Below are 22,008 nucleotides of genomic sequence, written 5' to 3'. Positions count from 1 at the left end.
GCTTTGCCATGGAGTCTTTTTTCGCTCCTTTCCCTCTTTTTCTTCTTGCTCTAAACATTTGCCAAATATTCAATGGCTTCTACAGACTTTAACTACTGACACCTCAATCATCTCCCAGGCACTCATCAGTTGAAGGTGTGTAAAGATCAGCAACAAAAAGATTTGGATGATGGGCTGCCAGGGAATCAGCAGTTTCCACATGCCCCGTTCAGTTCTACAAACGCACCTTTAGAAGCAAATGAGAATGGAGACCTTGGGGACCAAATGAATCCGGGTGTAGAGCAGCTTGAGAATAGACCTGAAGAACCTCCAAGTTCTGTTGGTGATGATGAACTCACTGCAACAAGACCCAAGGAGGAGATCAAATCTGAGGCACATATACGAGAATACTCAAGAAATAATACAGTGGAATTAGAGTGCATTGTTCACAAGGATGGAAATTTGGAGACCGATCAACCAGAGAGTGAATGTGTCAAACCTAGTCAGGTCATCAAAGAAGAAACTCCTTTAGAGTCTGTTTCTGGTTCTGTCCATGATGAATCTGATAAACCTGGTGAAACTGTGCTTGATGATAAACTCAAAGAGGAGCCATTAGAATCATCTCAAACAGAGAAGCTTGCCAAAACCCAAGGTGCCAGTGCTTCAAATAAAAAGAAAAAGAAGAAGAAAAACAAGAATAAGCAGAAACAGAGTGACAAGCGAGAGATTGACACAAAGATAGATGACAAGAATGAAACCGTTTGTAGTGAAGACAATTCAAACCAAAAAACAGAAGGTGATCTAGAAGGAAACCATAAGGAGCCCTTAGGGAATGATGTATCCGAAACAACGATGAATACAGATGGCCCACATGATGCTAAAAGAACCAGTGAATTGGATTTTATCGAAACAACAAGCACAAATATAAATGCTGATGATGTTCAAGATAATATTCTGTTAGTTACAGATGAAGCTGATTTAGTGGGAATTTCTAAAACAATCTCAAATTTAGATTGCCCTGAATCTAGCAATGGCATTCTTTCAGATAATCTATCCAGCAATGTTATCTCTAACCCCGCAAACATTATTGATGAACACACTGAGGATTCAAAAAATCCTGACTCTGAAACTGTAGTCTTTAGCTGTGAGCTTTTATCTTCAGAAACGGAGACTTCACTGCCTCATGAACCTTCTGCTCACTCCATGGATGCTGAAGGGGTTGTTGAGTCCACCAGGTGCTCTGATTACATTGAGAAATCTTCATCGGTAGACATGAAGGAAGTGAAGAGTCATCTGAACTGTGAAGTGGAAGAACAGGAAGAAAATGTCCAGAACATTGATCTAGATGGGACCACTAACCCAGAGGATCAAGATGACTCTGCTCATCCCTCTTCCCCTGTAATGGAGAAGGTGGAAAATGAAACTGAAAGGGTAATCCAGGAACAACCTATTAATCAGCCAATGGAAAACCAACTTCAAGACAGTATTGGAGCAGATTTGGACCAGGAAGAGGTTGAGAGACGAGAAGAAGTGGATAAAGAAAACCTTAACGTGCCTACTGAAAAAGTGTCTGATACTCAAGACATTATTGGAGCAGATTTGGACCAGGAAGAGGTTGAGAGACTAGATGATCTGGATAAAGAAAACCTTAAAGTGCCTACTGAAAAAGTTTCTGATACTAAAGACATTATTGGAGCAGAATTGGACCAGGAAGAGTTTGAGAGACAAGATGAACTGGATAAAGAAAACCTTAACGTACCTACTGAAAAAGTTTCTGATACTAAAGACATTATTGGAGCAGAATTGGACCAGGAAGAGTTTGAGAGACAGGATAAACTAAATAAAGAAAACCTTAAAGTGCCTACTGAAAACGTGTCTGATGGAAGCCATGTTGACAACACTCCTTTAATTGAAACACAGGTTCAGGTTGTGCATGAGGATCACCTGTCTCCCAATGAAGAAATTAAGGAATCAGTTGGAGAGTCAGGTTATTCTGACCAAGAACCCAAAGTAGAAAAAGATGAGGCAGAAAGATCAATCCAAAATCAGCTTGAAGTACAGCTGCCTAAAGATGAAGAAGACCTGGTAAAGTCAGATGTGGCTGCTCAAGAGCTCAAGGAAGAAGATGAGAAAGAGGAAGATGAAGGAGAATCATTTGATTTTGATGAAATGGATCTCAAAGCATCATCAGATGCCCCTCTAAAAAACTTTCTAGATCAGCCAAAAGAGGAAGGTACTCTTTTCAAAGATGATGTCCAAGAAACAAGCCAGGAATACCAAAGCAATGTCGCTGATGAGGACGAAATTCAAAAAGAACATCTAGAACTTGCAGATCAGGAATCAAAGCCAAAGGAGCAGAAAGATGATGGACAAGACACAGAAAACCCACAAACAACAACAGTTATAGAAGGATGTTTGACAGAGGACAGCCAAATCAGCAGTGAAGTCAAACCTAATGATCAGCAGCATGATACTTCTGGAAATAAAGAAGATGCACTTGAGGAGCATCAGCAGGCATCAGAAGATGTGACTCTCAGTGAAGGAGTTAATCTGATCTCAGAGATGGAGTCAAGAAATGTAGGCCAAGAGATGAATAGTTCCATTCAATACGAAAACAAGGCGTCAAGTATTTCAAGAGATCAGAAATTTGAGAAGGAAACCACAGAAAGAAACAAGGAAGAAGAAAGAAAAGAATCTAAAAAAAGTGGGAAAGGGAAGGGCAAGGGGAAAGAAGAATGTAAAATGTCTTAATAGACAAGGACATTGCTGAGTCTCTTCTCAGCATCTTTCCATTGAAAAAGTAATTTGCACTTATCTAGGTCCTAATGAAGTTATTTTGGGACCATTACTTCAGAGAACCCTAAAATAACCAAAGTTATCTTCCAGTTAATCACAATTATCAGTCATTGCATCTTTTTCAGCAAACATTTTATACATGTTTTACACCTGATTAACAATACAGAATGAACACTTGAAATTAGTTCAAACAGTATTTAAAATCCCAAAACCAATTACACATTAAATGCTATCAGTAATGGGTATAAAGTGTCATATTTATTATGAAATTTTACATGAGCATGAATAAAATGTTTCTCATACTATGGGTTATACAAATTATCAGCTTTCCGTCTGTGCTGCAGTCATGTTTAGCAACTTCTTAATTACAATGTTTTCGGTAACAAAGGACCTGTAATGTATTTTGTTTAAATGGGTGTTATGTTGTTTAAAATTGTGGTAAATAAAAAATGTTATTGTGTGTCAAATTTATTAAACATTCCTCTAAAGATTTGACTGGAGCTTTGAAGTTACGTTTTGTTTTCACATTTTATTTGTTGGGAGATGCGATTGGGAAAAAAATGGAAATAATGTATTCTGTTTGGTGAAGATGGTGTTGGAACATTGAGACGTATTGTTTAAACCATGTATTTTAAAATAAAACTTAAGCAATTAAAAGTATATGTTTTACACTATTGTTTGTTGATTGTTACATCAGAAATGTTTAGTCAATTTAATTTCCCTGCTGACTGAATACGTTTTTATTGCATAATGATAGAGGACATTTAATTAAACTGCTTCAGATTAGATTTATTTATTTTTAAGATTTTTATTTTGATTTATAAGTCATGAAAGTTTTATTTTTTTATAACAAGAATTATAGTATGTCACCCATTCATTGCATCAGGGAACCTCAAGTAAGCTCACATGAAAAACACTGTCATGTAATAGATGTACAGACTGAGCGAACGTTAAGAGATTTTGATTACATGAGGCTGAAGCCTCTGAGGTCACTGAAGTTTCTGCATGTTGTCCATCCTCATCCTTCACATCCCAACATAGGATAGCCTCACTTTTTGCATGCCCTGACTCCTCCCCCTCCATGCCTTTGGCTCCTCTCACCCCTGGTATGTGAAATCTTTCCTGTCTAACCGTGGAATTTGTTTTAACATGAGAATGTAATATTTTATTATTGCAAAAGACATGTTTTAGATGTTTAACTGTAGTTGTTAAAATATATGAATGTCCCAAAAGTGGTTATTATATTGGAAGTGGATGTATAGTTGTTTTTCCAAAAAACGAAAACAAAAAATAACTGCCAGAATAAAAAAAAAAAAAAAAAATGTTGGTTGTTGTCTAATCTGTTGAGCTTGCTTTTCAGAAATTCGCTTGCGAAAACTGGTTGATGAGAGGGAAACCTTAATAGAGCAGGTGCGCTGCTGGCAGTTTCAGTACTTTACATTGACTTTATTCTCATTTTTTGCCATTACAAGCATGATTTTCTGTTTTTTCTATTCAGGTTAAGAGATTGAAAGGTCAGCTTGAGCAAAAGAAACAGAAGAATGGTATGGAGGATTCATCCAGCCCAGAAGGAGATGTGCTGGAGAACGGTGGTGACTCCAACAACATGGATATACAGAGTAAGAAACTGCCTGCACTTGGTCAGCTTCAGGGCAAAAGTTTTAGAAACTGTCTTCAGCTCACAATGTTCATTACATTGTTAGCAATCATTTTTAACAGATTTGGTTTATTGCCAGAGCACATAAGACCCTCAGCCTCAGATGTTGAGAAATGTGGTCCAGTGTCCTGACATTTCATCCAACCCATCAGATTTTCCTACCAGGCCTTACTGCGCATGCACACATGAATATTGTGTCATTTTTCTCACGCTGAACAAAAATAATTGCTCTATTTGCATTACTGTAAGGGTAGGTTTAGGGTTGGGGTAGGTGTAGATGTTAATAAACCATAATTTGACAGGTAGCATTTTTCGTTGTTGAATTGTACTACCTACTGTTTTAATGGGAGGTAGCAAAATACAACAGGGTAGCAAACATCGACAGAATACCAGGTCTGTTCTGCTATAATTAAATATATAATGGCTGTGGTCACTCATCTTAAAGAAACATGGACTAGATTCATCTGTTCTGAATGACTTCAGACCTATCACTAATCTCCCTTTAGTTTCTAAACTGCTTGAAAAAGCAGTTGCTTTGCAGCTTCAAGCACATCTCTCTGCCAACAATATTCTTGGCCCCTATCAATGTGGTTTTCAATCAGGCCACAGCTCTGATATAGCACTGCTAAAAATGACCAATGACCTTTTAGTATCTGCTGATTCTGGCTGTATTACTTTTCTTATCTTGCTGTATTTAACAGCAGCTTTTGACACCGTATCTCATCATATACTTATTTCTCAATTATCAGCTATTGGCATCACAGGTACTGCTATGTTTTGGTTTATATCATATCTCTCGGATAGACTTATTTTTTATTTGTGTTCAAAACTTTAAATCGGCGTCTTCTTCACTCTCTCAAGGTGTCCCTCAAGACTCAGTTCTTGGACCTCTCCTGCTCAACATTTATTTGCTTCCCCTTGGTCAAATTATCCATAGCTACGGTCTCCGCTATCATTGTTATGCTGATGACCTACAAATTTACATATCAGGTTGCTCCGCCTCCTACTCTTTCACTTAATTCACTGAATGCCTGTATTGCTGACATTAAAATATGGTTACATAGCAACTTCCTAAAACTAAACGACAATAAAACTTAGTTTATTGTATTTGGTCTACCATCTGTCTTGAAAAGTCTGAACTGAGTATATCCATTGATTGGGCCGTTAACACCATCTTATTCCATTAGAAATTTGGCTGTAATATTTGACTCGTCACTTACATTCCAATCTCATATTAGTTCTATTACCAAGTCTGCATTTTACCACCTCTGAAATATTGCCTGTCTGCGTCCTACAGTCAGTACCAAAGACACTGAAACCCTCTTTCATGCCTTAATAACTTCTCGTCTCGATTACTGTTACTCACTTAGCATTGGACTGCCAGCTAAAACTATTACTAGGCTACAGTATGTTCAAAACTCTGCCGTTAGTCATCAATCAAGTCAAAAAGTCTGAACACATTACCCCCATTACTTTATAATCTACATTGGTTGCCTGTTTCTGTTCGCATTCAGTATAAAATTATTTTAACTTTTTAATGTCTTCATGGACTTGCTCCCCATTATCTCTCTGAACTGCTGCACTATTATAGACCTTCTCGCTCTTTTCATTCATTTGATTCAAACCTCGTTTCGTCTCATATCAATGGGTGGCAGATCTTTCAGTGCTGTAGCTGCAAAACTCTGGAATTCTCTTCCACCAATTCTTCGTAACACTGTAACTATATCCTCATTCAAATCTCAACTAAAAACCTGTCTTTTCTCAGTATTCCCAGCCTTCTTCTGATTTAATGTTTTGCTGTGAAACTACTAGGTATTTGTGTTGTGCTTTCTGGTTTTGCTTTTAAATCAGTGTGTATTTATATGTATTGTGTATGTACTGTGGGTAACACTTTAGAATAGGTAACACTTGTTAACTATTAACTACGACTTTTCCCTCAATAAATTCCTAATTTGCTGCTTATTAATAGTTAGTAAGGTTGTTAAGTTTAGGTATTTGGTAGGATCAGGGATGTAGAATAAGGTCATGTACAAACCCGATTCCAAAAAAGTTGGGACACTGTACAAATTATGAATAAAAAAGGAATGCAATAATTTACAAATCTCATAAACTTATATTTTATTCACAATAGAATATAGATAACATATCAAATGTTGAAAGTGAGACATTTTGAAATGTCATGCCAAATATTGGCTCATTTTGGATTTCATGAGAGCTACACATTCCAAAAAAGTTGGGACAGGTCGCAATAAGAGGCCGGAAAAGTTAAATGTACATATAAGGAACAGCTGGAGGACCAATTTGCAACTTATTAGGTCAATTGGCAACAAGATTGGGTATAAAAAGAGCCTCTCAGAGTGGCAGTGTCTCTCAGAAGTCAAGATGGCAAGAGGATCACCAATTCCCCCAATGCTGCGGCGAAAAATAGTGGAGCAATATCAGAAAGGAGTTTCTCAGAAACATTGCAAAGAGTTTGAAGTTATCATCATCTACAGTGCATAATATCATCCAAAGATTCAGAGAATCTGGAACAATCTCTGTGCGTAAGGGTCAAGGCTGAAAAACCATACTGGATGCCCGTGATCTTCGGGCCCTTAGACGGCACTGCATCACATACAGGAATGCTACTGTAAGGGAAATCACAACATGGGCTCAGGAATACTTCCAGAAAACATTGTCGGTGAACACAATCCATCGTGCCATTCGCCGTTGCCGGCTAAAACTCTATAGGTCAAAAAAGAAGCCAAATCTAAACATGATCCAGAAGCGCAGGCGTTTTCTCTGGACCAAGGCTTATTTAAAATGGACTGTGGCAAAGTGGAAAACTGTACTGTGGACAGACGAATCCAAATTTGAAGTTCTTTTTGGAAAATTGGGACGCCATGTCATCCGGACTAAAGAGGACAAGGACAACCCAAGTTGTTATCAGCGCTCAGTTCAGAAGCCTGCATCTCTGATGGTATGGGGTTGCATGAGTGCGTGTGGCATGGGCAGCTTACACATCTGGAAAGGCACCATCAATGCTGAAAGGTATATCCAAGTTCTAGAACAACATATGCTCCCATCCAGACATTGTCTCTTTCAGGGAAGACCTTGCATTTTCCAACATGACAATGCCAGACCACATACTGCATCAATTACAACATCATGGCTGCGTAGAAGGAGGATCCGGGTACTGAAATGGCCAGCCTGCAGTCCAGATCTTTCACCCATAGAAAACATTTGGCGCATCATTAAGAGGAAGATGCGACAAAGAAGACCTAAGACAGTTGAGCAACTAGAAGCCTGTATTAGACAAGAATGGGACAACATTCCTATTCCTAAACTTGAGCAACTTGTCTCCTCAGTCCCCAGACGTTTGCAGACTGTTATAAAAAGAAGAGGGGATGCCACACAGTGGTAAACATGGCCTTGTCCCAACTTTATTGAGATGTGTTGATGCCATGAAATTTAAAATAAACTTATTTTTCCCTTAAAATTATACATTTTCTCAGTTTAAACATTTGATATGTCAGCTATGTTGTATTCTGAATAAAATATTGAAATTTGAAACTTCCACATCATTGCATTCTGTTTGTATTCACAATTTGTACAGTGTCCCAACTTTTTTGGAATCGGGTTTGTAGAATAAGGCATAATATGTGCTTAATTAGCACTAATACATGGCTAATATTTTAGTAATATGCATGCTAATAAGCAACTAATAGATGTAACCGTAATATAAAGTGTTACCGTACTGTGTACTGTCACATGAATTTATGATTAAAGTTGTTTATGTATTTTCTCCTTGTACAGTGACCTTGAGCTTGGGAAAGGTACTTTAGAAATAAAACTTATTTTTAAATGTTCCTTATTTCAGGGGATGCGAACAGACAAATCAATGACCTCAAATTTAAGCTTGTCAAATCAGAGCAAGAAGTCACAGCACTTGAACAGAATGTGAGTTCTTTTAATATATTTCATTACTATTAATAATTGTAACTCATTTTACTCTTCTAAAATATGAATTAGTGAAACATTTGAAGTGTTTTTAATTGAAATTCATGTTGTAGGTCACAAGGCTCGAGGGTCATGTGACCCGTTACAAAGCTGCATCTGAAAATGCTGAGAAGGTGGAGGACGAACTCAAATCTGAAAAACGCAAACTGCAGCGAGAGGTACAATAGACCAATAGCTCTGCTTTCATTAAAAAAAATATACAAAGTTATACTTACATGTACATATTATAAAATGAATGGCTTGCTCAATTATTTTTCATGGTAGCTACGCTCTGCACTGGACAAGATTGAAGAGTTGGAGTCCAGTAACAGCCACCTCTCGAAAAGGCTGGAGAAGATGAAGAGTGGCCGAGGAACAGCAACAACTCCCTAATGGTTTCAGATCTGTCCCATAATGTGCCCGAATTCACCTCCACTGCCTATCCATTTCCCATTGGGCATTTCCCATCATTCTGCACCTTATGCAAAGTTCATAAAACTATAAACAAGCCCATGAGAATCCTGCTACGTTATATCCTGCAACCGTGCCATTTCTTCCTGTTTATCCATTTAGGTTGAGTTCTTCATCTTTGGAGAACCCAATCAGGACTTTCTGAAGGATGCAGAAGGACTCTTAGTGTGCCTCATTCAAAAGAACAAACACTGTAGTCCAAAAAGTTAGAATGGTAATTGTCACATGTGAATGTTGCTGAATTGATTTGAGCGTAATGTGCAAGGCTGCCTGAGATTATTTGGAGAAGGATCTTAAAAGATACTCTTTGGAATGTGAAGATCAGGACAGGTTGTCCAGCTCTAGGAAGTCTGGATAGCCATTTGTTTGGTTAAAGACACCTGTTGCTTCACTAAGACAAGACAGATGAGTATGTGTGATTGTGCGCATTTGATGCTTTCATGTGTTCCACTCGCAAAGATATCTTATTAACACGGCATAAACTAGATCTTCCTTCTGTATCGGAAGCCAAAGGTTCTGGAGTAATATTGAGGTCTCACAGCTGGTTTTTGCCATCTGTGTTCTTTTATTTTTTTCCTTTAATGAATTGTCTATAATGATCTTCCTAACATGCTGTTCCCTACATGTCAGAAAGACCAGTGTGACAAATGAGGATGAATACTGATTCTTAGTGAATTTTGTTGTTGCATTGACACGGACAATTCAACCACCTAACTAAACCACATAAATCAGGAAGTTGTTCAAGGCTAAGCAGCAACTTTTGGAGTTGTTGCCTTTGACAAGATTTAACATTAACAACCTCCAGGTGATGAAAAAAGCCTGGAAGATTCAGAAGTCGCATCCTGTCCAAACCAATTATGAGGAATGATGTGATCAGAAGCATTGATTGTTGAAAACTTGTGATTACAAGCACCATTTATTATCACCAGCCTGGATGAGAGGCGACTCCACTCTGTTTACAATGCTTTAAACCATTTGTTGGTTAACTTTATGAAAACTGTATGAACTTAAAATCTGCAATAAAATGTCCATTTTAATTTAAAAAAGTTTTCTGTAGTCTGTATAAACATTCCCCAAACATAACTGTGACACCAACACTGGAGAGCCAGGGTACTGTGAACCAAAGAAATGTGTGCCATGTGCATTTGAGACCTGAATATAAAATCAAATACAAACCTGCATATTTACATACTTTATTTGGAACCTCAGAATGCATATAAACATACAGCAACCAGGACTATTTAACACGCTTTAAACCTAAATAACATTGGTGAAATAACAGCAACTCTACCCCTCTTACATGTTAGTTTTTCTTACAGTCTTTTTAATGTCTATTTTTAATTTTCTTAAAAGAAACTGAAAATTAAGTATATTTCTTTGTGAAGTAAAGACTGAATCAAAGTTTTTTTGTTTCTCAAAATTCTAAATTAGATAAATATTTAAATAAGTGAAGATAAACTGAACAACATATGCAGTGGAATTTTGTAATTTCTACACATGTGAAATGTCAAAAGCTGCACCCCACAATCAAAAGAGAATGAATATGATCGATAAAGAGAATTGTGTGATTATTAGAGTGCAGCTGAATCACTGCCAAAACAATATCTACTTTATTTAGGGATCTGTTTGCTCTATCTGGGATGTACGATACTCCACAACAGACTTTTTCATGTTCTTATCTGGAGTAAGATCTTTGCAACTAAATGAGAAAAAAACAATTGTTATCTTTCTACTATACACCTCCTCAATATGGAAGACAAGAATAAAACGAGAGACATCCTTTGATAACCACCACAGGTAGATCAGACACCTCTATCTGAGCATGCAAGACAACATCCTTTTTAATAGCATTTCATCACCATATAATGTTGCTATGATAATATCATGGATTATGAAAATAGTTTGTGAGCCCCTGTCTAGTAAGGAACCCTGTTATTCATGTTCGTCATATCACCGTCTTTTGCAAATCTTAGTTTCATTTAGAAAGTTGGTCAAAAGCTAACATTTCCTCAAGGAGTAAACTCACTTTCCCAGATGTTTTCTGTACCTCAATGGCGCAACTCCTCATGAACAGTAAGAAAAACTAGACCGTTCCTCTCTGAGCACCTAACTCAGACCTCTAAATGCACTAACACACAAATAAATTGTAAACCACTCTTATGAATAAATATCAATGTAATGCAAATGTACTTTTTCAGAGACTAATCCACTGAAACTTACGTCTTAAGATATTCCTCAATGGCTCTTCGCTCATACACATCCACCTTTGGTCTTGACTGGATCAACGAATATCTTCCCTGACAAGGGACATACCAGAAGAGGTGGCACTTGAACATTGCTCTCACCTATGTATTGCTGAAAAGCAGATTGAAATGCAAAAAATTAAATTAAATCATTGGTGATTTTAAAAAAAATAAATATTAATATCCTAACACATATGTACATATAGGAATTATTCACAATTTAATTTACTACAAGTGTACAGAGCTCAGATTGCTACATTATTAAATATGTATCATTTTAACCTTTTGAAATATTGAGAAGGGGGCTGCGCAAGAACCTTTCTATATTCTAATCATATTTTCAAAATATATATATTTTTTTATTTGTGCTTAAGACATTTCAAAATATATGATTATCCAGTAATGAAATTAAGTGTCCTTAAATTCATAAACATGATTCCTCTGACAAAAAATCTGGGTAACGTTTGTTGGTGGTAATTGAATGAAAAATAATTGACCTTTTCAGAAAAGAGTAAACGGAGAGTCAGCGAGAGCTTCATTTGATTGGCTACAAGAAGGTGGTGGACCCGCCCTCCCCTTCACGAGTGAGAGAATCGTGCCCAAACTGTAAGCGCAGAGAAAAGAAAGACGGAGCTGTACGTATCGGATTATTTCGGGAACTGTTTGCCCCACATGCACAAGAAGTCATTTAGACATTTGCAAGTTTGTTTTTTTCCACATACAGATTGGTTTTACGCAGTCAATCCATTTTGCAGTTCTTTAAACTGTTGTTTTCGTTTGCAAATCACTGTTCACAGGCTTGCAGTGCTTTTGACCGTATTTTAGCGAAAACAACGTGCCAAAAGTGAAAGAACGGAAAAACTGAAGTCAGAAGTATGCAGATCATATTTATTTTGTGTTAGCATGAAGCTGCAGTTTCACAATACATGAATTACACTTACGAGTAACAGCAAAAAATGCTAATCGTTTTTTCTTGCTCATGCAAATTTAATTTACATTTACAGTCTTATGTACACTTTCACAAACCTTACCCTGCGTATGCAAATCTTTATGGCATTATTTTACCTTCATAAGCTTTTAAAGATTTAAAATGGTAATGAAAAAAACAACCAAATGAAGAATAAGAGGCTACCTGTCTAGTGGATCTTCTGCCTCTGGGAGTATCAGAAGTCCATATACAGCATCCAAGATCTCTCTCATTGTAACATCAGATGAGTAGTTTCGATCAAATATGTTGTGGCAAATCCTTCCCACACAGTTGATGTTGCAATGGTAAATCTATACTGCAGTTAAGAATGTTATAGAGTACAAAATGCTAAGGTGTTCTGCGCTCTACTCTTAATATATTAATCAAAAACAGAAATCAGTTTCTGAAAATTACTGTGATACTACCAGAGCTAAAGGATACAGGAGTGTAGAACCGAACAGCAGGTGGTTTCACTGGATAATCACGACCAAACTGACAATACAGCTCAAAGTTTCCATTCTCATAGGGAGTTTCAGGCGGTCCTTTCATGACAATCCTCCAAAAAGCTGAAATATATTTTAATGCAAGTAACCTAGTTCAGTGCAGCCCAATTGTTTATTGTTCAATATTATCTATTTATTGATTAAAATTATTGACAAATATTTATAATCAGATTAGGAACTATTAATACACTTAATGCATAAAAAAAATCTAACAGCATGAACTGAATAGCATGAATTATTTTGACCACTCATATAAAAGCAGATTTAATCATATTTACTGAAGTCGGTTTCTGAGGGATAAACAGAACAGTATGGATGGGGATCACAGTGAAGACCCTTTCGTTTATCTTTCTCCATGAAGCGACCTGACTTGGATTGCCGTATCTTCTGTTTTAGTACACTAATAATGAAATTAATACTTAAATTAATTCCAGTAAATGTGAAGTGATGTTCTAAGAAAAGAACCATATAAGTGTTGTTTAAGTGATAACAATCATCAGACCAGTCATTATGTATCTGATCAAATTATTATTTATTTTTGTGGAGAGCACAGTGAACATTTTGACTGGGGAAATCTGAACTATTAAAGAAAACAATTGAAAGTTATTTGAACTTTAAAAAATTTGTTAAATTACTCTAGAAACATCCACCTGTGACCACATTACATCTGTAGATTGGTGCAGGGATTAATTCAAGACTAATTTGCCATGGGCTCCTTCAGTTGCATCCTAAATTATGCTCTAATAAACTATGCATTTATGAACTATGTATATATGTGATCCACAAAACCAGTCATAAGTAGCACGGGTGTATTTGTAGCAATAGCCAACACTACATTGTATTGGTCAAAATGATCGACTTTTCTTTTATGCCAAAAATCATTAGGATATTAAGTAAAAATCATGTTCCATAAAGATATTTTGTAAATTTCATACTGTAAATATATCAAAACTTAATTTGATTATATTAGTAATATGCATTGCTAAGAACATCATTTGGACAACTTTAAAGGCTATTTTCTCAATTTTCTTTTTTTTTTTTTTGCACCCTCAGATTCCAGATTTTCAAATAGTTGTACCAAAAATTGTCCTATCCTAACAAATGATACATCAATGGAAAACGTATATATTCAGCTTTCATTGTCACAGCCTTCTGCTGGAGTGCCCATGACAGCATTAGTTATCAGGAGTGCTGTTATCTCTCCCTCTGTGGCAGTGGAGGGGGTTTCGATAATTTTTTTTTATAATTTATAACTATTTATAACTTGACTCTTCTGATGTTACATCGTGTACTAAGACCGACGGGAAATAAAAAAAATGCGATTTTCAATACAAATTAGCACAAGCTGCAATACCAAACAGGACCACAGGGAAACGCCAAAGACCACTAAATCGCCTGCCTTTAATATATGGATCCATTCAGAATCGCTAAATCTCTGACCACTGCATGATCAGCTTTCAATATAAAAACACTCTTGCTTTTAAGCCAAATACACGCTGAAAATAATAATTTTACTGACATCTGGACGTAAGTCACTATTCTCTCCATAATCGCTGATGAAATCAGCCGTGTTTTCTCTGCATTAGCGCTGTTTTGAGCTTACTGTTTGAATTCGTTCACTGGATCATACCTGTCGGTTTTGGCCGGGAAATTCCCGTAATTTACCCTTCTTTCCCGCCGTCCTCCCGTATTAGTATTTTCCCGTAAATCTCCCGTATTTTAACCTGCGTTATTAAAAAAAAAAAAAAAAAACCGTCCCCGCCAAAAAAATTTGAGCTCTGTCACTAGCCTTGCGATAACTGCCACCTGCAGTAGCCTACTACAGGTTAGTGTGTGAGGTCAGATGATGAGTTGATGAGTGACGACGCGGGAAAAAACAGACAGATGATGGACGCCAGGGGGCTGTTCCATAAAAGACGCTAGGAAAAGCGGGGATTAAAGTCCAAAACCTGACTTGAAATAACCTAACAAATCAATCGGGACTAAAGCGGTTCCATAAACGACAATTCAAGTTCACGCAATCTGACTAATGCTATCCAGGTTCAGTGAGTCAGGATAATGTGACGTACACGCTTATTCTGAAGCAGCCCTTAATGTCGATCATGGATCAAATCGATCCACCATAGCAAACAGCGAATATTTGTGCTGTTTAACGCATTTGAAACATTGTGTTTTCCTCAGTGCATAACTGATACGTCACAGGTATATTTTTTACATCTGTAAATGTCAGAAAGCCATGCAAATATATCCATTTAGCTGTCAGGAGTGGGCGGGGCTTATGCGAGAGAACGAGCGCTGCGGCGCGCATGCGCGCTACACAGACAGAGCAGAATAGAATACTAGCGCAAGAATTCTGAATAAAATATACATTCTGCTAAAATATTTGTTGTTGGACATTAAATGTGACACACAGAATTTTAATTTCCTACATATTAACTTAAAAAAGTTATTTTTATGATAGCAGCAACTGTTAATCACTAGCTCAAATGAGTTAAATGTGTGTTCCTCTTATCAGTTAAAATGTACTCTGATTTCTATTATAAATTTACATTTTTAATTCAGTGATTTTAACTTTTGATTGTGTTTTTATGCTTTAAAGAGCCATTTTAGATTGTAATGTTTTAATGTTCTAATAACCATAAAAGGTACAGCTGTCATAAATTCAGAGAGAAAGGCTGCATGGCTAGAAACTGCTGATCAACTGCATGCACATGTAGCAACTATGTTAAAATGTAATTCGCCTACATTTTGGGCACAATACATTAAATACAGTTGGTTGTAGCCTATTTTTTATTTATTTGATTATTTAAGGTGTATTTTCTGTATACTTTTATTTTTGGACCGATAATAAATTAAACTGACTGTATGTGAGAGAGTCAGTGGTAATATCGATGCGTTCCTATTGGTCAGTGTTAGAGGAGCTCATCTTAGCCGGACAGTTAGTCTGCTCCGGACCAGGTTAGTTTGCCAGCATAAGTTGCCGGGGTAACTGAGTTTGAACTTTTTTAAGTTTGATTTATGAAACCAAATCTACCAAAAATAAGCCTGACTAACCGAAATAAGCCTGCTTATACTCTAATCTTGGTTTATGGAACAGCCCCCAGGACAGAGAAGGAAGGCACTCCTGCCAAAACAGTCTTAAAGAATGCAAAGTCTGCAACAAATGAGTACAATAATCACTAAAAGAGTAAAGAAAAGTTATGTGAAATGAAAAGAAAAACTGTACAAAAAAGCAATATGAAATGAATGAGTGTGTGAATGTGAAAAGAATGTGGAATGAAAATGAAATGTAAATGTAAAGACAAGCAATGTTAAATGAACAGAAAATATGGAAATAAGCCTTTAAATAAATGCTCTTCATATATACCCTTTTGTGTTTTCATTTAGGCTATGAATGTTCACAGCATGTCAATGTCAACAAAGGTAGGCCTATGATTGGCTTTATGCACAGCTCCACTACTTCCTGAACTTCAGGCAGCTCCTTTGTTTCCTGTCTGCCATTACTGGACAAACTGATCACCTGGATTAATCAGTTTGTCCAATAATGGCAGACAGGAATCAAAGGAGCTGCCTGAAGTTCAGGAAGTAGTGCAGCTGTGAAACTACATAAAGCCAATTGTAGTTTATAAGTGGTTGACAAGTGGTGATTTTAGCTTTCTTGTCACCTGTCTTAAAATGTAAGGGATACTGGAGCTTGGTTGGGGTGGTGGGACTGCTCGCGGCGGGCGCCGGAAAATTTCCCTTATTTTCAAATCCAAAACTTGACAGGTATGCACTGGATCCTTTGACTTTCCAGGAGTTTACGGTTTAAAATGATGTGATTGCTGAAGCCAGCTTCTGTTCATTTTAAGATATGATTTTCGTTATAAAGTACTGATTCAAATTAGTAATCAATAATTAATTATTATTCTACTACTCCACGCGCCTCCCTGAGATGCTCTCGCGCACCACACAATGAAGTAGACCGACACTGCTTGCGTTCATTCACGTGATTGGTCGAAATGAGAGGTGATCCCGCCTGGGTAGTTTGATTTACATAGTTTCTATATAATTTCTAATCATATATGGGATCATATACTGATCATATAGCCTAATCACCCAGACCCTGACGATTTTACTCAGAGTACCGGCAACATGTCAGAAGTGCCAGTATGCACAAAAAAGTGCAGGTACTCTAAAGGCTACTGCGTACGGGCGAACTTCAAGCACTGTGCGGAACAACAATATTTAATTAATCTGCATTATTACTGTAAGGGTAAGTTTAGGGTTGGGGTAGGTGAAGACGTTAATACAATCCAATCTAATAGCTGCCGTACCGTGGGTGCAGCAGGCGCAATAATATTACGCAGCGCCTGAAAGTAGTCCCCAGCTATATCATAACGACCTAGCTGGGGAATGATTTAGTAAATTAAATAAATGAATTCAGTGTAGAAAGATCTATAGACAAATATATGAAGATACATTGGTTCTAAGAAGCATTGAACTGATCTACTGTAAATCTGTATGTGAAGACACTGTACTACATTTACATTAAATAATGATAATAATAATAATAATATAAAATATAGAAATAAATAATGAAGATTACAATATAATCATGAAAAGGCTCACTTACATTTAAAGTCTGTTTATATACTACAGAGAATCAGGTCTTTGTATTTCAGAATACTGTACATTGGACTTCAATAAAAATATCTGACGGCCACATCTAAGGCAGGGTTTGGCTAACTGGACTTTGTGAGGGAACTGAAGGGGGTTCACAAGTTAATGAAAACCTAATAATTGACAAAATCATAACAATGTAAAATTAAAATAAATAAATAATTTTAATTTTATTTTAATAATTTTTTTACTAAAAACATTTTATTCATTTACCTGCATGTCATGTGACATTATTGTGACATCATACAATTATACATTCAATTATAATATTCAATAATATTAATTAACTACCTGTACTTACTATGGTTAGGGTTAGGATTACGGTTTGGTTTAGGGTTACTTGCATGTAATTATGCATAATTAATTGTTATTATAATAGGTCATATTAAAATGTAATATAATGTTATTATAATAAGTATATGTAACGTGTAACAAGGACACCTTAAAATAAAGTGTTACCAACAATTGTTACAGAAAGCCTAATTTTGTCAGAACTGTGTGCTAATAGTTACTGCACGTGCTCCAGAACTGTTGATTTGAGAACATACTTTAAACCAGCAGTATATTAATATATTTATTAATTAATTTTTTGGAAAGAAACTAAAATGTCTTTATTGTCATTCTCAAACTCTATAGCTCCATTTCAGTGTAAACAGTGAGAGAACTATGCTGTGTCTAATTTTCCTGTGATGCCTCCATAGTTTGCCTAAGGTAGGCCCGGCTTTGAATCTGCAGCACCATACGATGAGCATAGAAATCCCGATAATCAGGTGGCAGCTCCTCCAAGATGCCTAAAGTCCTCTCTAGTGACTGCAGAGCTCGAGAGGCTGCTACTGGGTCTTTGTTTCCATATGGATCTTTCTTATCATAACTCTCAGGTGGCAGATGTCTCCAGAACACATTGACACCAACTCCAAACTGGAGAGCCAGGGTATTGTGAAACCAAAGTGCTGAGGAAATACAAACAAAAGTAGTATTTTTCTGAATGCAATTCAGCACTACTTCAGGATAAGAGCACACTTAGTTCTGTCATGACAGCTCTCGGAGGGATAGGCATGGTAATGTAGGCTACATGACAATGTTAATGTATTTGGTCTTGGCGGAATAGATCTACTTCGCTGCTGCTGCGGCAGAGCAAGTAACGAAACTAGCTACTGCCAATACATCCACAACATGCTGTGAGCATGTAAGAAATACTGCTGCTGCAAATATAACATACATGAAATAACCCCCATATAGCATACATGAATCACCTCGTAGCAGATCTATACAGGTGGAGCTGGGGAAGGTGGAGGATTTCTGAAGCACGCAGCGAACTATAACAAGCACTAATCATAAACTTGAATGTTGAGCAGAGATCTTATTGGCTACAGGAGAGAACCAATCAGCTGTGCCATGTGATAATGATGTCATTAGGTCAGATTGAGTTAGACCTATCGGACTGCGCCATCTAGAGTTTTATGCCAGAACTCTGTATATGTATGTGAGGTTCACAATTTTAAAAGTATACAATTCTATAATGGTGATGTGATTATGTATAACTAGTTGGTCTGGTTTAAGAATAGAATACCTGGAATGAAGAGCAGGTCTCCTGGTTCCAGAATACACTCGTAGTGACTTGCTTTCACAAACTCAGGATAAAGCTGCAGATCAGTTGTGTCAATGTCCAAAACTTCAGACTTGTCCCCTAAAAAATAATGTCACAATTAATGTTACAGTGAATTAGCAAAATAATATACAGATGAAACTTCACGCAGTTTGTTTACTATATCTATGTGTTATGTATATAATGCATATTGACAGTCATTTTGTTAAGTACTACCTGTGAGGTAGAGATAAAGAGCATCTTTGGGGCTGTACAGAACAACACGCTTTCTTCCTGTAACTTGAGCCAGAAGGTTGTCCATAACCTGATGGTAAACAATAAAATAAAAAAAAATCACATTGACCCCAAACTTCTGAATGGCAGTGTAGATTTTACCCCAAAAAGTTATAGATGTTATTCATTCAAGATGTTTATAGAAGTATTATGCTTATTGTGGTATGGGTAAATTGAGCAATGATGAGAAAGTTAGTGTAAATAAAAACCACTGTTAACAAGGTTGGATTTGTATACTTAGTGTGAAAAGATATTGCATAAACAAAGACATTCAAGACAGCAACATTTCATTAGCTTGCCTGCAAAAAAAAAAAAAGATATTATGCTATATATATATATAGACCAATGTCACCTATAGACATCGAGAACTCACATCGTAGTGTGTCCACAGCTGCAGACCAGGGGAACTGATGCGAAAGACACTGGAGAAAAACTGCTCTGGCTCAAAGAACTGTGGTATATGGAAATCCTCTGCCAGCTCAGGGAACTGCTTCCTTAAATCAGCTGGTTCCTGAAAAGGGAAAGAATCAATATTAATATATTAAAAATATATATATTACAGGCATTTTACAGTGAATATGCAGCCACATTGCAGCCTATATTCATATTAAACTCTACAGTCCAAAACTGGCACAATATTCATTACTAAGAGTAATTTAAGCTACCTTACGAACATCTTCTCCAAGTGAGCGCAAGTAGTAGCTTTCATCCTGTTGGGAACAAGAAGACCTATCTCAGCAGTGTTCAACTTGTGGTCCGAGACGGTCATAGTAGGAGGGCCATTAATTATTATTATGGCTATGCAAAAATATGCAAAATATAGCTATGCAATATTAATATAGTCCAGCTATATTAATATTGCATAGCTATGCAAAAATATAGTCCAGCGGTTGCCAACCTTTTCCAAATCGTGGCCCACACAACCAAACACGAATGTTTTTTGCTGCCCACTTATGCCTAAAATGTGCAACTAAACTTATACGTACTAATTTAGCATAAATGGCACAAACTATTTGTCAAATAGAATATTATAATCAAAAAATACTTTAAATGTACTTTTTAAGGTAACTAACCTCACTAATGAAGAAATCTGAGTGCTTTGCCTCTGCAGCTCTCTGAATGAACTTGTCAAATGGCAGAGTCCTGAAATACAGATAATTATGTTATGCTTACACAGTTTTGTGTTGGGCTAAAGTATAAAGGATTCATGTTAAATCACACACACCTGTACACAAAGTTCTTGTGCAGAAAGTCCATCCTGGGCTCTGGGGACACATGCACTTTGACCTCGCGGTCTCCCCACCTTCTGCGCGAGATAACTCACCGTCCACGCGCGCACACAGGGCCCCAGGGGCACGCGCTTCAGAACCGCTGGTCTACGCTAAACAAGACACGTGTGATTCATTTACCCACAACACGGCAATTATGGTTGTTTAATATATAATACACGAGTTACCAGCGTGTATACATCCCTCAAGAAAGTCTCTCTGTCCACATCGGTGTACACGGGCACCTCCAGCATTTCCTGACAATCCATTTCTGACAGTTTAAAGTTTACTCTCCATTCCGCCTTGAATAGATAGATGGTGACAGGAAGTCAGACTCGTTTTTGCGAGTCGACTCTTTTAAAGAACCGAAGTAAAAGCCGAGTCTCTATGCTCTGAACTATACCATCCAAATAACCCTACGGAGACATACATTGTTGTTTATTACGTTTTAAGAAGTGTGTTTAAATCATGGATTAAATGAGAAGGTGAGTTGTTGACCCGAGAACTCTTCAGACCAATTCAGTCAATTGATTAATTTAAGTGAACCGACTCATTCGTGAAAAATTTTGACTTATACTAAAGGCACGTATTCTTTTCACAAACAACACACATAGTATACATTTAATTAAGAATTTAAATGAAGATTGAGTCTGCTTTGTCTGAAAAATACCGATATAGTGTTAAAATCTGTTATATCTGTGGTGGAACTTGTCTCTGTAGGATGTTGTCAGTCGGGTTTCCATATTGGGCCGCTGAGGATGCCGGGAGAAAGATGGCGCTGCCCTTACTGAGGTGCTGCAGCTTTAACAGGCCCGTTTCGATTCTCATCCGGTGCTTTACATCGAAGTCATTTTTAGCGAATCAGTCCAGACGACTCGCCCCCGTGGCGTCTGCCGTGCGTGATGCTCGCCAGTACAGCTCTGAGCAGGGGGGGCACATGCAGAACCAGAAGGTTGTGGTTGTTGGGATCCGGAACCCCTTCATCTGGTTCCGAACCCGCATCTAACTTACTTCTTCCTCATCCGAACTTACTTCGACAAAGAGTTCAGCGTTGAGGAGTTCACGGAAGGAGCCAAACAGGTGAATACCAATGAATACCTGACAAAGCGTTATGTGATAGAAAATACATACTGTCAGTTATGACAGTGCCTGTGCTATAATAGTTATCTTAATTTTATAATGGTCATTTTCTGTTTTTATGCATTTAAATTGGTTGATGGACATTCAGATTTGATTGTTGTTGTTGTAATTATTTATTTATTGTAAGGATGTGGGAAAATGATACAATTTTAAAGTCTGTTAATAAAATCAAACTTTGTATTTCTTATTTATTGGCTGATAATGGACATTTTAATATGCTTGCTTCTGGTTGTACACTACCAGTCAAAAGGTTTTGAGCAGTAAGATTTTTAATGTTTTTTTTTTTTTTTTTTTTTTTAAGAAGTCTCTTCTGCTCCCCAAGCCTGCATTTTTTGAGTTACATTATCAATAAACAGTGCATAACTTCTCCTTTTACTCTCAGGCTTTCTCACACGTATCAAGATTGCTGTCTCAGTGCAAGTTCGAGGCTCTTGAGGGATTAGTAGCTAAAGATGTAAGTACATG

The 22,008-nt window shown here is 37.0% G+C and overlaps 1 protein-coding gene and 2 pseudogenes across 29 annotated transcripts in view; 2 read left to right on the top strand and 1 right to left on the bottom strand.

Annotated features, from left to right (window-relative positions):
• LOC306877211 (leucine-rich repeat flightless-interacting protein 2-like) overlaps window positions 1-9,922 on the top strand; it is a 42,455-nt gene extending 32,533 nt beyond the window's left edge. For 19 of the 27 annotated variants that reach the window (XM_079428811.1, XM_079428813.1, XM_079428809.1 and 16 more), the window contains one exon: window positions 119-4,070. In XM_079428811.1, coding sequence (XP_079284937.1) covers window positions 119-2,730 — 2,612 coding nt within the window. In that variant the 3' untranslated portion in view covers window positions 2,731-4,070. Of the gene's footprint in view, window positions 1-118; window positions 4,071-4,135; window positions 4,186-4,273; window positions 4,395-8,291; window positions 8,372-8,484; window positions 8,590-8,695 lie in introns of those variants that run through there. The other 8 variants (XM_079428824.1, XM_079428826.1, XM_079428827.1 and 5 more) reach the window with 2 other exon arrangements.
• Window positions 9,923-17,803: 7,881 nt separating this feature from the next.
• Window positions 17,804-20,700, bottom strand: LOC306877213 (tRNA wybutosine-synthesizing protein 5-like; annotated as a pseudogene). Its single transcript, XR_013785852.1, has 8 exons — window positions 20,592-20,700; window positions 20,361-20,516; window positions 20,209-20,278; window positions 19,801-19,845; window positions 19,509-19,646; window positions 19,079-19,166; window positions 18,827-18,943; window positions 17,804-18,206 (listed from the first exon to the last, which is right to left on the bottom strand). The product of XR_013785852.1 is annotated as a tRNA wybutosine-synthesizing protein 5-like (transcript).
• Window positions 20,701-20,809: 109 nt separating this feature from the next.
• Window positions 20,810-22,008, top strand: part of LOC306877214 (m-AAA protease-interacting protein 1, mitochondrial-like) — a 4,288-nt pseudogene continuing 3,089 nt past the window's right edge. Inside the window, exons 1-3 of the transcript XR_013785851.1 lie at window positions 20,810-20,888; window positions 21,124-21,483; window positions 21,926-21,997. The product of XR_013785851.1 is annotated as a m-AAA protease-interacting protein 1, mitochondrial-like (transcript). The remainder of the gene's footprint in view (window positions 20,889-21,123; window positions 21,484-21,925; window positions 21,998-22,008) is intronic.

Source organism: Barbus barbus, assembly GCF_936440315.1.
Source record: "Barbus barbus genome assembly, chromosome: 11".
Lineage (NCBI taxonomy): Eukaryota > Metazoa > Chordata > Actinopteri > Cypriniformes > Cyprinidae > Barbus > Barbus barbus.
This window is presented reverse-complemented; position numbering and strand designations above follow the sequence as displayed.